General features: G+C 50.4%; 1 protein-coding gene across 1 annotated transcript in view; it reads left to right on the top strand.

The window, feature by feature from the left end:
• Positions 1-12,009, top strand: part of SLC4A5 (solute carrier family 4 member 5) — a 70,626-nt gene that overhangs the window by 22,334 nt on the left and 36,283 nt on the right. The window contains 2 exon segments of the mRNA XM_023760633.1: positions 10,134-10,294; positions 11,252-11,407. Coding sequence (XP_023616401.1) covers positions 10,134-10,294; positions 11,252-11,407 — 317 coding nt within the window.

Raw genomic sequence — 12,009 nt, 5'->3', positions numbered from 1 at the left:
GCATCATATAGTGTCACTACCCTATAATCTGTGTTCTGCCTCTTCATTCCTCTCTCCTCCTTAACCCTGGATCTTTTTTTTACTGAGTCTGAGATGTGTCTTAACAGGTAGAATTGACAGGATTTCGTGACATAATGCATGGCATGTGGGGGGAGAAGGATAGTCAGGGAGATGGACACCCGGGTTTCCAGTTTGAGCTAGTGGGTAGCTCATGGTAGCAATTTAGGAGGCCCAAGAGCAGCAGGGAGGTTTTGTTGTGTTGGGAATGTAGCTTTGTTTTGTTTTGGGGGTTGAGGATGAGTTCCGTTTCGGACATGTTTGAGGACACTCCAAGTGGAGGGGTCCTCCTGCAGGCATGTAGCAGGTCACCATATAGACACAGAGGCCTGGAGTTCAGCCTCGAGATGGACATCAACCCCATGGGAAAGGGCACCGTGGCCTTTCTGTGAAGTGAGGAGAACGCCCAGGACAGAGCCCCTAAGAACACTAACATTTCAGGGATGGACAGAGGAAGCAGAACCCACAGAGGAGACTGAGCAGGCACAGCTGGAGTCAGAGGGGAACCAGGGCGGGGAGACATTAAGTTAGAGAGGAAGGGGCCAACAAGTGGGGGAAGAACTGAAGAGTATCCACAGGATGGAGAGACCCGGACAGTCTCGAGGGAAGGATGGGAGTAGAGGATGGAGAAGAGAGTCAGAAGGATGAAGGTGGGTTCAGTTGAACAGTTTTTCCAAGATGCTCTTCTGTGAGGGCAGGAGTTTGAGAAGTCTTTCCATGGGAACGTGGGGTCAAGGAGGCTTTTGTTTCTTGATTTCTGAGGGTGAAAGAGATGTGAGCCTATTGAAGGCTGACAGAAAGGGCCCAGATGAAAGAAAGTGGTTTACAGATGCAAGAAGGGAAGGGCTGCTGGATGGAGGATGCAGGGCCCTGGGAGCAGGTTTTGGGGCTCCCACAGCCAAGAAGGCCCCCGCCTCTCCCCAGTGACAGGGCTGAAGGAGAAGAGGGCAGGGCGCCTGCAGTGAGGTTTGGGAGCTCCCAGCAGCGTTTGGAGAGTCCTGGGCTGGTGATTTCCAGACTGGTCTCTCATTTAAGAAGAGTGAGGAGTGGAGCGCTGGCTGAGGAGTCGCAGCTTGCCAAATGGTCCCGAGGCAGGTGAGCAGCCCCAGCCGTGGCCGTCCTGTCCTATTGCAGTGGAGCCACGCATGGAGACTTACGGTCAGAAGAAAGTTTTTAAAGACTTGGTGCTTATCTACCACCATCGTACTACTTGTCATTATCAAGCTACTTGTCATTATCAAACTACTTGTCATTATCAAGCTACTTTCATATCCAATATCACACACGGTCCTTCCTTCTCCCTCCACTAGTCAAACACTGATATCCGATGCTTATGCTGGGCAAGTGGGAAGGCGTCATTTTGTATGAATCAGAACCTGGATCAAGTTCTAGGCGGAAGTGGGCAAGGTGCCCCCAGGCCTCAGAGGCCCCGGTTCCAGCCAGCGCTCCCATCGTTGAGCTGTGTGAACCCAGAATGGGGTTGTGCTAGGGCATGCGTCCCCCAGAGACTTAGTGATCACTCACAGTGAGCACAGCTTGGGAAGGGCGTCATGAGGCCTAGCAGACCGGAGGGGCCGCCTTCAAAGGGCCTGCAGTGAGGTCGGGGACACACCAGTCCACAGCCACGGAGACCGCACGCAGTGGTGCGAGGCCACCAAACAGTGGACCCGGGTTGGTCAGATCAGATGAGCTGGTCACTGAGTATGACAGGAAGGCTGGTTAAGTGAGGAGAGAGGGCAGGATGCTCCCATGCCTGGCTGGAGCCCCTCAGAGCCCCTGGAGGCTGGTCATCAGGAGAGACCACCTCCCCCCAACAGAGGACATCCTTGCAGTTGTCAGGAGAGGAGAAACCCCACCGTCAGACCACCTTGCCAGCCAAGCACCCGCAGAATACAGGGGACCTCATGGTGCCCAGGGCAGTCAGGTCTCTCAAGGGCTGGGCTCAGGGCACCAGGCTGCCCTCTTTCTCTACCTCTTTCTGGGCATCTTCGTTCCTCTTCTGCGGCGGGCTTCTTCTGCTGGCCTCTGACCTTGGCCGTTCCTCAGCCTCCACGTCTGCATCTGCTCTACTCAAGGGATCATCCCAGAGTTGCTGGCTGCTCCTCAATCCCAATCCCAATTCCTAATTCTTCCAAGAGAATCTGATTTGCCCATCTTTGGTTGTCTCATCACTGTGACCCAGATCAGACTTTCAGAAAAGGAAGGGGAGGACTGGCCATGGCCTGGGAACATATCCCCCTGGATGGCAGCAGAGCTTGGGAGGGGGGGGAGATGCAAAACCGTCCACAAACTGTCCTAAACCCTGGAGGACCTTCTAGAAGAAATGGACAAGACAGAATAGCAGTAAGGAGTTTGAACATACATACTTATCTCATACTAGGTCATAGAAATGAAATCATTTTTATTTTATTTAATTTTAAAAAAAACTATTTTTATTGATTTCAGAGAGGAAGGGAGAGGGGGAGGGAGATAGAAACATCAATGAGGAGGGAGAATCATTGATCAGCTCCCTCCTGCACGCCCCCTACCGAGGCATGTGCCCTGAAATGAACCATGACCTCCTGGTTCATGGGTTGATGCTCAACCACTGAGCCACGCCGGCTGGGCTTGCCCCACACACTTCCTACCACTCTTGGTATTGACTGCACAGCAACTTCCTCTAATCGCTTCTGTGACTGAGTCACTAGTCACAGGAAAGGCCCCAGCTGTGACCCCCTTTGTGTGACAGAACGGCTCACTGTGACTCTCTGAGGTTCTGTTCAGCGGCATCCCAGCTGGGAGCGAGTTTCCCGACACGGCCCTGGCTCAGACAAAGTCCCCGGGAGGCCTTCTCCAGCCCGGACACTTTCTTCCCACTTGACCTGCTTCTCCAACTCTAATTCCCCACTTTCTGAAGCCAACTGCGGCGTAAAGGTCACTTTGCAATGAGCTGCTTGGGATTATACATTAACCGCTATTCGGGCTTCTAAGAGTTTAAACCTGGCTTTGGTCAGAGGCTTTTTAAAGAGCCCATTCCTTTATTCATTCTGAAAAGGGATTAACCATTTTATCCTGCGAAGTTCGAGTTTATGCAAATGTAGTATGTGGTAGAATGAACCCCGTGTACCCTCCACCCAGCATCAATGGTTACTGGCTGACTCTAGCCCCATCCACTACCCTGGACCCACACACTGGATGCTGCTGACACAAACCCTCACACCATATCATTCCATCTGTAAACATTTCAGTGGGTGTCTTTAAAAGATAAGGCCCCTTTCTTTTCCAATTACTTTTTATTGTAGTAAAATGCACTTAACATAAAATTTACCATCTTGACTATTTTTAAGTGTATATATTAGTGGTATTAAATGCATTCATAATGTTGTGTAACCACCACCGTCCATCTCCATAGCTCTCTTCACCTCATAAAACTGAAACTCTATACCCATTAATCACTGACTCCCCACTCCCCCCTCCCTCCAGCCCCTGGAAACCACCATTCTACTTCCTGCCTCGATGATTTTGACGCTTCTAAATGCCTCATAAGTGGAACCATACAGTACAGATATCTCTTCCAGACTCTGTTTTCAACTCTTTGGGTAAAGACCTCTTTTTTATTACAGTCACAGTAGCACTGTCACATCATTTTTATTTTATTTAATTTTTATGAGAGAGAGAGAGAGAGAGAGAGAACCACTGACTGGTTGCCTCCGGCATGCACCTCAACCAGGGGTGGGGAGCAAACCCGAGATCCTTGGGTGTGCAGGCTGACACTCTAACCACTGAGCACACCAGCCAGGGCTGTCGCATCATTTTTTAAAAATGACAGGAATTCCTTATTTTCATCAAATTATCCAGGCAGTATCCATGTTCCCCAAATTATCTCATGTTTTTTTTTTAAAAAAACTACGATTCATCCACACATTGCATTTGGGAGATATATTTATTATGTTATTTTTAATCTACAGGTTCCTCCTTCTTTATTGTTCCCTTGCAGTTGCCGTTATTGCTAAAGAAAGTGCATCATTTGCCTTCTATGGTTTTCCATCTTCTGGGTTTTGTTCGTCGTGTCCCTGTGCTGGTGTTTCGCCGATTCCCCGGCCCCTGTTTCCTCTAAAGTGATGGTTGGGTCCAGTCTTCTGATTCCCGTCTGACATGTTCACACATGACTGTTTCATAGGCGGTGGTGCCTGCTTCCATCGGAAGCAGCTCCTGCCTGGCCGACCTTTGCGTATCCGTCTGCGACAATGCTAGACTATGGCCCTCGCTGCTTAGGTCATTCTGGGTCTTCTAAAGCACTCCTACACCCCACAGTTGTTGGGCTGTCTTTTTCTCAGGCGTTTCCTCATAGCCAGACTTCACCCAGAGTGATCAGTGAGGCCTTGCGACCCTCAAGCAGGAGGGCACCAGCATTTAATGAGCTCTGCTCTGGGCAGGGGACAGAAGGGACAGCAGAGAAGAAAGGGTCCCTGTCCTCCAGTAGTTTGATGTCTATTTGGGGAGGCAGGTACAGATGCTTCTCAACTGACCGTGGGGTCAAGTCCCAATAAATCCATCTTGCAAGAGGCTGTGCAGGGACAGTGTGACTATATTGCAAGTTGAACATATTGTAAGTCAGACATGCATTTAACCTGCTGGACATCACAGCTGAGCCTCGCCCACCTTAAATGTGCTCAGAACACTGACACGCCCACAGCGGGGCAGTTACCTTGAGGGTCACCTCAAGAGCAAGTGCCTTCCTCTTCTCACCGGAAGCAGGAGACACAAACGGGCACTTTGTGGACATGATGAGACGGGAAAACACAAAAATAATGTCCCCAAAATGCTGGCCACACAGTCCATAGTAGACTGGTTGTTTACCCTGGTGATCGCTTGGCTCCCGGGGAGCTGGGGCTTGCTGCTGCTGCCCCCCCGACCCCCCATCATGAGAGTATCGTAGCGGGCAGCATCGCTAGCCTGGGAAAAGACCGAAATTAAAAATTCCAAGTATGGTTTCTAGTGAATGCCTATCACTTCTGCACCATTGTCAAGTCAAAAACTCGAAAGTCAAACCATTGGAAGTCGGGACCATCTGTTTGTACCAAACAACGGGAAAACAGGATCGACTGTAATTAGTGATTTTAGCCTCTGAGCTCCAGAAGTCGGGGATTTTACCTAGAACCACCTGCAGCAGAGTTGCCTGGGTCCCATCCAGATATTCGGATGTGAACTGGGCCATGATATGACCTAGACCTGTAGATTTAAAAGCATGTTAGCTATGTTTATGTGCAACCAAGTTTAAGAATTGGCATTCCAGGAGAGTGTGGTCCCCAGAGCAGCAGCAGCAGCACCAAGGAACTTGTTAGAAATGTCCACATGCTTGGCGTTCCCTCCCCTCCACCCCAGACCCATGGAATCAGGAAGCTGGAATCTGCATTTTCCCGAGGCTTTCAGATGATCCCGATGCATAATTAAGATCAAAGCCCTGTCCCAGGTATAAGAGAAATAAGGGGGATGAGTGGGAGAGGCTTTTACTAGTAGAGGAGATGGCACTCTTGCCAGGCGATGGAAGAAGAAGGGATCGGATCTGGAAAAGAAGGAAGAGGACATTCTACTGCAGAGACCTATGATCCTTGAAGGTGACCTGCCTGGGTGCTTGTTAGAAATGCAGAATCTTGGACCCCATCCTGGGCCTGCTAAATCAGAATACTCCTTTTAACAAGATCCCAGATGATCTGTAGGCACAGTAAAACAAAAGTGGCCCTGGCTAGTCTGCTCAGTGGTTAGAGAGTCAGCCTGTGGACCAAAGGGCCTCGGGTTTGGTTCCCGATCAAGGGCATGTATCTGGGTTGCAGGTTCTCCCTGGCACTGGGCCACGTGTGGCGCATGCAGGAGGCAACCAATAGCTGTGTCTCTCTAGCTGTGTCTCTCTCACATGGATGTTTCTCTCTCTCTCTCTCTCTCTCTCTCTCTCCTACCTCCCTTTCACTCTTTCTAAAAATCAATGGAGTAAATATCCTCAGGTGCGAATTTAAAAGAAAAAAAAAAAGAAAGAAACATGGCTGTACTAGAAAAGAGGCTCTGGATTTGGGGTTCCACTCTCACCAGGTGTTCTCAGAGCCACCCTGAGGGATAGAGGCCACGTCCCCTCTGGTGTAAGGAGGATGGGACCATGTGCCCAGAGCGGCTTGCCTGCAGTGGGAACCCAGACAGGTCCAACTGCCCCTCGTCACACAGTTCTATATGGTTGCAGAGCAAGGGCTCCTCAACCTCAGGGCGCAGTCCAGTAACCTAGGAGCTTCCATGGCCAGGCCGCTCCTGATGGACCACCACCCAGGCTTCAGTATTTTCAAATCCCTCCAGGAAATGCTAACAGGCAGCCAGCGCTGGAAACCTCTGTTGCAGGGGTTGGGTCCCCCATGTGTCCATGTTCCACTCAAGGTCAAAGTGAGCTCTGTTTCTAGCTGTCGCCATTCAAAACACAAAATTGATGTTCTCTGGAACTAAACAGAACCACCACTTGCCCTCCTTTTCAAACCAGAGAATAAAAATTTGGTTTTAGAAAAAGAAATAAAAGAAAAAACAACCCACAAAATCGAGTTCCAGTTCGCAGGCTTGCTGTTTCAACATCTTGATCCCCAACATAGTTGCAAGGAGAACCAGAGAGGTGTTCCTCCTGAAGTCCTCCAGTACTTTTGAAGTCGTCATGTGAATTTTGGGAAATCAAGTTAGGGGTGCCAGCAGCAGAAATCCAGTTCTGGCATTTACCCTGGACCCGGGAATGGGTAACCTGGCTTTTCTGCAGACGGCTCGGGTGGATCGGTGCTCTTGTCTGTTTGGGTGTAGAACTGATGTTTTGTAGGTGCCTGACACAGTGGAGGGGGAGAGGACGGGCTGTCCTTGCTATCTGGAGTTAAGAAGAGGATGTTTCAAAGAAGAGGTGTGCTCTCACCCCCTCCTTCCAGGGGAGGTGCGTTTGGGCAGGTGGAAAGCTGAAGAAGGGGATGACGTGGAGAGAGCCGCCTGGAATGTCCCCCAGGATGTTTAGGAAACAGTGTAGAGAGAAATCAACTCAAGTGCACTGGGACACGTCACCTTTGGGTGAATAGAGAGGCGGGATTGAGGTGGGGGGGGGGCGGGGGGCGGGGTAAGGCCACGGAGTAGCAATAGCATCTTCAGTGACAAAGTAACAGTATAATTTATTTTGTGTATTTTTAAAAATATTTTTTATTGAATTCAGAGAGGAAGGGAGAGGGATAGAGAGATAGAAACACCAGTGAGGAGAGAGAATCATTGATCGGCTGCCTCCTGCCTGCCCCACACTGAGGATTGAGCCCACAACCCAGGCATGTGCCCTGACGGGAATTGAACTGTGACCTCCTGGTTCAGAGGTTGACTCTCAACCACTGAGCCATGTCGGCTGGGCTATTTTGTGTATTTTTGAGAGGAAAAAAAAGGGCAATGTGATTGTTGAGTAGAAGAAAGACTCTCAGGGAGAAGGTGGGCATCCTCTTAACCAAAACATTTGAACTTGTTCTTTCATCTCTTCCTTGCAAATCCTTATGCTACTACAATGCTTAGGAAAACGTTGGATTGGTATCGTACAGACTTGGGTCTGCTATCATTCAACTGGTGTTCCCCCAAGTAGGTCTCCCCATTTAAAAAGTTAGCAGCACTTTGGTGAGTCTCCGAGGCAAGTGTCTGCGTGGTCTCTGCTCCAGCCCCTGTGTTTTAGGTCTTCACCTCCCAGGTCTCCTCTAATTACACCTCCCCATCCTGTGTCCCTTTAAGCCCTCAGGCCTCACCAGGTGCCCGGTTAACTGATCTCAAATAAAGATATTAAATCAGAGAATGTTAAATATTGATAATACAAAGTACTCATGCAATTGTGTCAAGAGGGAATCTGGCAAAGGAAACGATATTCAACTCCATTAGTAACCAAAAGAATGCAAATGTAGCATTATTTTCAGTTCCAGAACAAAGGTGAAAAAAAACGGCAACTCTAGAGTTTGAGAGACTTCAGAGAAATGTGAGGTGGCCTGGACATTGGTGGAAGTGTAAATTGGCACAATTTCTGGAGAACAGTTTGGCAATGTATGCCATATACTTAGAAATATGCTGCCGAACCGGTCTGGCTCAGTGGATAGAGCGTCAGCCTGCGGACTCAAGGGTCCCGGGTTCGATTCCGGTCAAGGGCATGTACCCTGGTTGCGGGCACATCCCCAGTGGGGGGCGTGCAGGAGGCAACTGATCGATGCTTCTCTCTCATCGATGTTTCTAACTCTCTATCCCTCTCCCTTCTTCTCTGTAAAAAATCAATAAAATATATTTAAAAAAAAAAAGAAATATGCAGACAGCAATTTCACCTCTGAGAGCTTATTCTAAGGAAATTATTGGGCAGGGGCCAAGGATACTCAAACCAACCTATTTATAATACAGAATAATTAGAAATAATCTAAATAAATGTCCACCAAGTGAGGATTATTTGTATCAATTATGGTCCATTCAGACAACGAAGTACCAAAGAGACTTTAAAATGATATCAATTTAATAAACATGAAAGGATGTCCATGAGATATTACCCCCCCCATGGTGTCAATAATGTAAAATTGTGTGTGCACACATGTGCGTTCATGCACACAGAGATCTACAATGATAGTCATCAAAATATCCACCATGGTGTCTTCTGGTTGGGAGAGCTTTGAATGCCTTTACCTTCTTATTTTTTATTGTTTCTAAAATTTCGAAAGCAATGTGTCCTGACCTGGAATCAAACCGTGACCTCCTGTTAAGAGGTCAAGGCTCAACCACTGAGCCACGCTAGCTGGGCAGGTTGGTCATCTTTAAAACAACTCCTCCATCAAAACCCAAATTCCCATGGGGGTCCAGGTTGTTTTCATGATCCCTTTGTCTCTGGACTGGAACCGCACGTTTTAATGACTGAAGCTTTTTAGAAAGTTTTATATCTGCTAGAATCATGTCCCATCCCCATTCTTCTCCTTTTTCAGACTTTCCCCACCATTCTCAGACGGTACCGTTTTCAGAGGAACTTTAGAATTAGGTAGTCATGGTCCACAACACTCCCTTGGGGTTTGATTGGAACAGCTGGAAGCTCCCCACTAATTTGGAGCTGACATCTTACAGAGCTGCGCTCGCCGACCTTGCGCTCCAGGTAGCTCTTCAGGCGATCAGGTGCTGCCCCCTGCAGGGAGGCCCAGGCAGGTGCTACTTCTGTTCAGGCCTTACCCCTCAGCCCGCTCCACCAGCTGATTCCAAGGCTTCTAGAAAGGACAAATTCTCACACATCCGTGGTCTAACGTCTTTCCTTCCCCAGCTGACATTTGGATTTTAACCTGAACGTTCAGGATAAAAGTCTAGGGCACATGCTTGGGAACCACAGGTCCTGCCGTAGAACCCGTCAGGAAATGCTCCCAGCAACCACCCCCCATGAGGCAGACACTGCACACACGAGTGTCCAGCCCCAGGTAACCAGGTTCCAACGGGGACTTTAACAGCTTTGTTGTTCTAGAACACCGTAAAGTTCCCTCATTGTAAGTGTGCAGTTAAAGGGTTTTTAGTATCTGTGCAAAGGGGTGCAGCCGTCACCAAGTCCAGCTTCAGAGCATGCCCACCACCTCTGCAAAAGACCCCTGTGCCATTTGTGCTCATTCCCTGGATGCCACTTTGCTCTGAGCACGACAGCACCAGGAGGAGTGGGGACAGAGGGAGGGAGGGGGTCTCTGAGAGATCCTCCACCTGTGAGTCTAGACTCTAGAGCAGCGGTTCTCAACCTGTGGGTCGCGACCCCCTTGGCGGTCGAACGACCCTTTCACAGGGGTCGCCTAAGACCATCCTGCATATCAGATATTTACATGACGATTCATAACAGTAGCAACATTACAGTTATGAAGTAGCAACGAAAATAATGTTATGGTTGGGTCACAACATGAGGAACTGTATTTAAAGGGCCAGAAGGTTGAGAACCACTGCTCTAGAGCCAACGCCCCAACGCCGAGCACAGAATAACTTGCAGGCCAACACCCTCTCCTGAGGAGACCCAGCTAGGGGCCCCTCCTGAGGACCCTGGCCACGCTGAGCCCCATCCTCACCCCTCCCAGGTGGATAAAGTTTGAAGAAAAGGTGGAGGAAGGAGGCGAACGCTGGAGCAAGCCCCACGTGGCCACACTGTCCCTGCACAGCCTCTTCGAGCTCCGGACCTGCCTGCAGACGGGAACGGTGCTGCTCGATTTGGACAGCGGCTCCTTACCACAGATCATAGGTGAGTGGGGACCACGGAGGCCCCCAAAACCAGGGCAGCTCTCCCTGCCCACCCCAGTCCATCCTCACCTCTGACACTGCCTGATTCCGCAGTGGCTCCAAGGTTCAGCCCCCCGTAGAGTTCCAGCGGAGGGAAAGATCACCCTCTGAAATGCAGTGCAGCCGGGGAGAGGGCTTCTCAGTGTAGCTGCAGACACTGTGGCCGCGGCAACCTGTTTCCCGCGGGGTGAATGGGTCATCCTTCCTCTTTAGGAAATTAGCCCTCATTTCGTGGAGTGGCAAAGGGCGGGGGTGGCTTGCCTTGTCATCGCTCAAACTTTTTGTGAATTTTGTTCTAGCACATTCAATGGTGCCAGAAGCATTTTGCCCAAAATACTTTCCTAAGGAGAATTCACGTTAGGACTCAAGTCATTTAACCTGGTACTTTTGTGCTTCTAAGGGAACTTCCATATGTATGATTACATTTACTTTAAAAATATTTTTTTTACATTGGTTTTTGAGAGAGAAAAAGGAAAAGAGAGCGGGAGAGAGAGAAACATTGATGTGAGAGCGAAACCCCTACCAGGGATCAGCCCACAACCCTGCCCAGTGTCCTGGCTGGGATCCAACCAGCAACCTTTTCCCGGCACCGGGCACAGGATGACGCCAGCCAACTGAGCCACACGGGCCAGAGCTGATGTCACTTGCTTTTGACAATAGAATTGATAGAGCAGAGAATGCTACACACGTGCACACGCACCCACACGCGTGCGTGCACAGGCACACGCACGGACGCGGGCACACCCTTTTGGGCACGGGGAGGTGAGGGTTCGTGATTTGCCCGAGTTTCAGCAGTTTGTGGGTAGAGCCAGGACTCTGCCCACATCCTGCCTCCTTTAGCTCACCTTTAATCCCACAAATAACAGAGGAAACGAAGACCCCACAACCCTGCTCCTTCTGTCCCGTTCTGTCCCCTTAGATGACGTCATTGAGAAGCAAATCGAGGACGGCCTCCTGCGGCCGGAGCTCCGGGAGAGGGTCAGCTACGTCCTCCTGAGGAAGCACCGGCACCAAACCACGAAGCCCATCCACCGCTCCTTGGCGGACATCGGGAAGTCGGTCTCCTCCCCGACCGGTGAGTCGGGCCATGCTGGTGGGCCCTGGGCTGGGGGGGTGAGGGGGGGCGAGCCCCGGTCAGTGAGAGTCTGGGCACCTTGGAAGCTTCCTGCACTTCACCAAGCTGGAGACATTCTGGGGGTTCCTTAGCCTCCTTCTCTTGCAGGGACCCCAGCCGCACCCCGGTGCTGTCCCCACCCCCAGCGCTGAACCATTTCTAGGAGGAGAGTTGATTCTCAGCCTGGGCTGTGCCTTTGCGATCCCCTGGGTGGGGGTGGGGGTGGAGGGGTTGGGGGTGGGATAGAGGGTTTGGGGGGGTGGAGGGGTTTGGGGGGGGTGGGGGGGAGGGGTTGGGGGGTGGGTATGAATATTGTGTCCTTAAAGCCTAAGGTCCCCACCTGGAAGAGTTGTGTGTCCAGTTGGTCCTGGGGTGTGGCCCTGGGAACCAGGAATTTAGGGAAAGCTTCTTCATGGTGCAGTCAGGGGTTGTAAATGCTGTGGAGAATGGTGGTGTTTAATGGTAAGGGCCTTAAAGGTTTTCCCCCACTGGAGCCACCCCCCCAAAAAGAAGCCAAGGAACCCCGAAAAGAAAAGTGTAAAGCCACGTCCGAGAATGGTGGG

Source organism: Myotis lucifugus, unplaced genomic scaffold (assembly GCF_000147115.1).
Source record: "Myotis lucifugus unplaced genomic scaffold, Myoluc2.0 scaffold_186, whole genome shotgun sequence".
In the NCBI taxonomy this organism is placed as follows: Eukaryota; Metazoa; Chordata; class Mammalia; order Chiroptera; family Vespertilionidae; genus Myotis; species Myotis lucifugus.
This window is presented reverse-complemented; position numbering and strand designations above follow the sequence as displayed.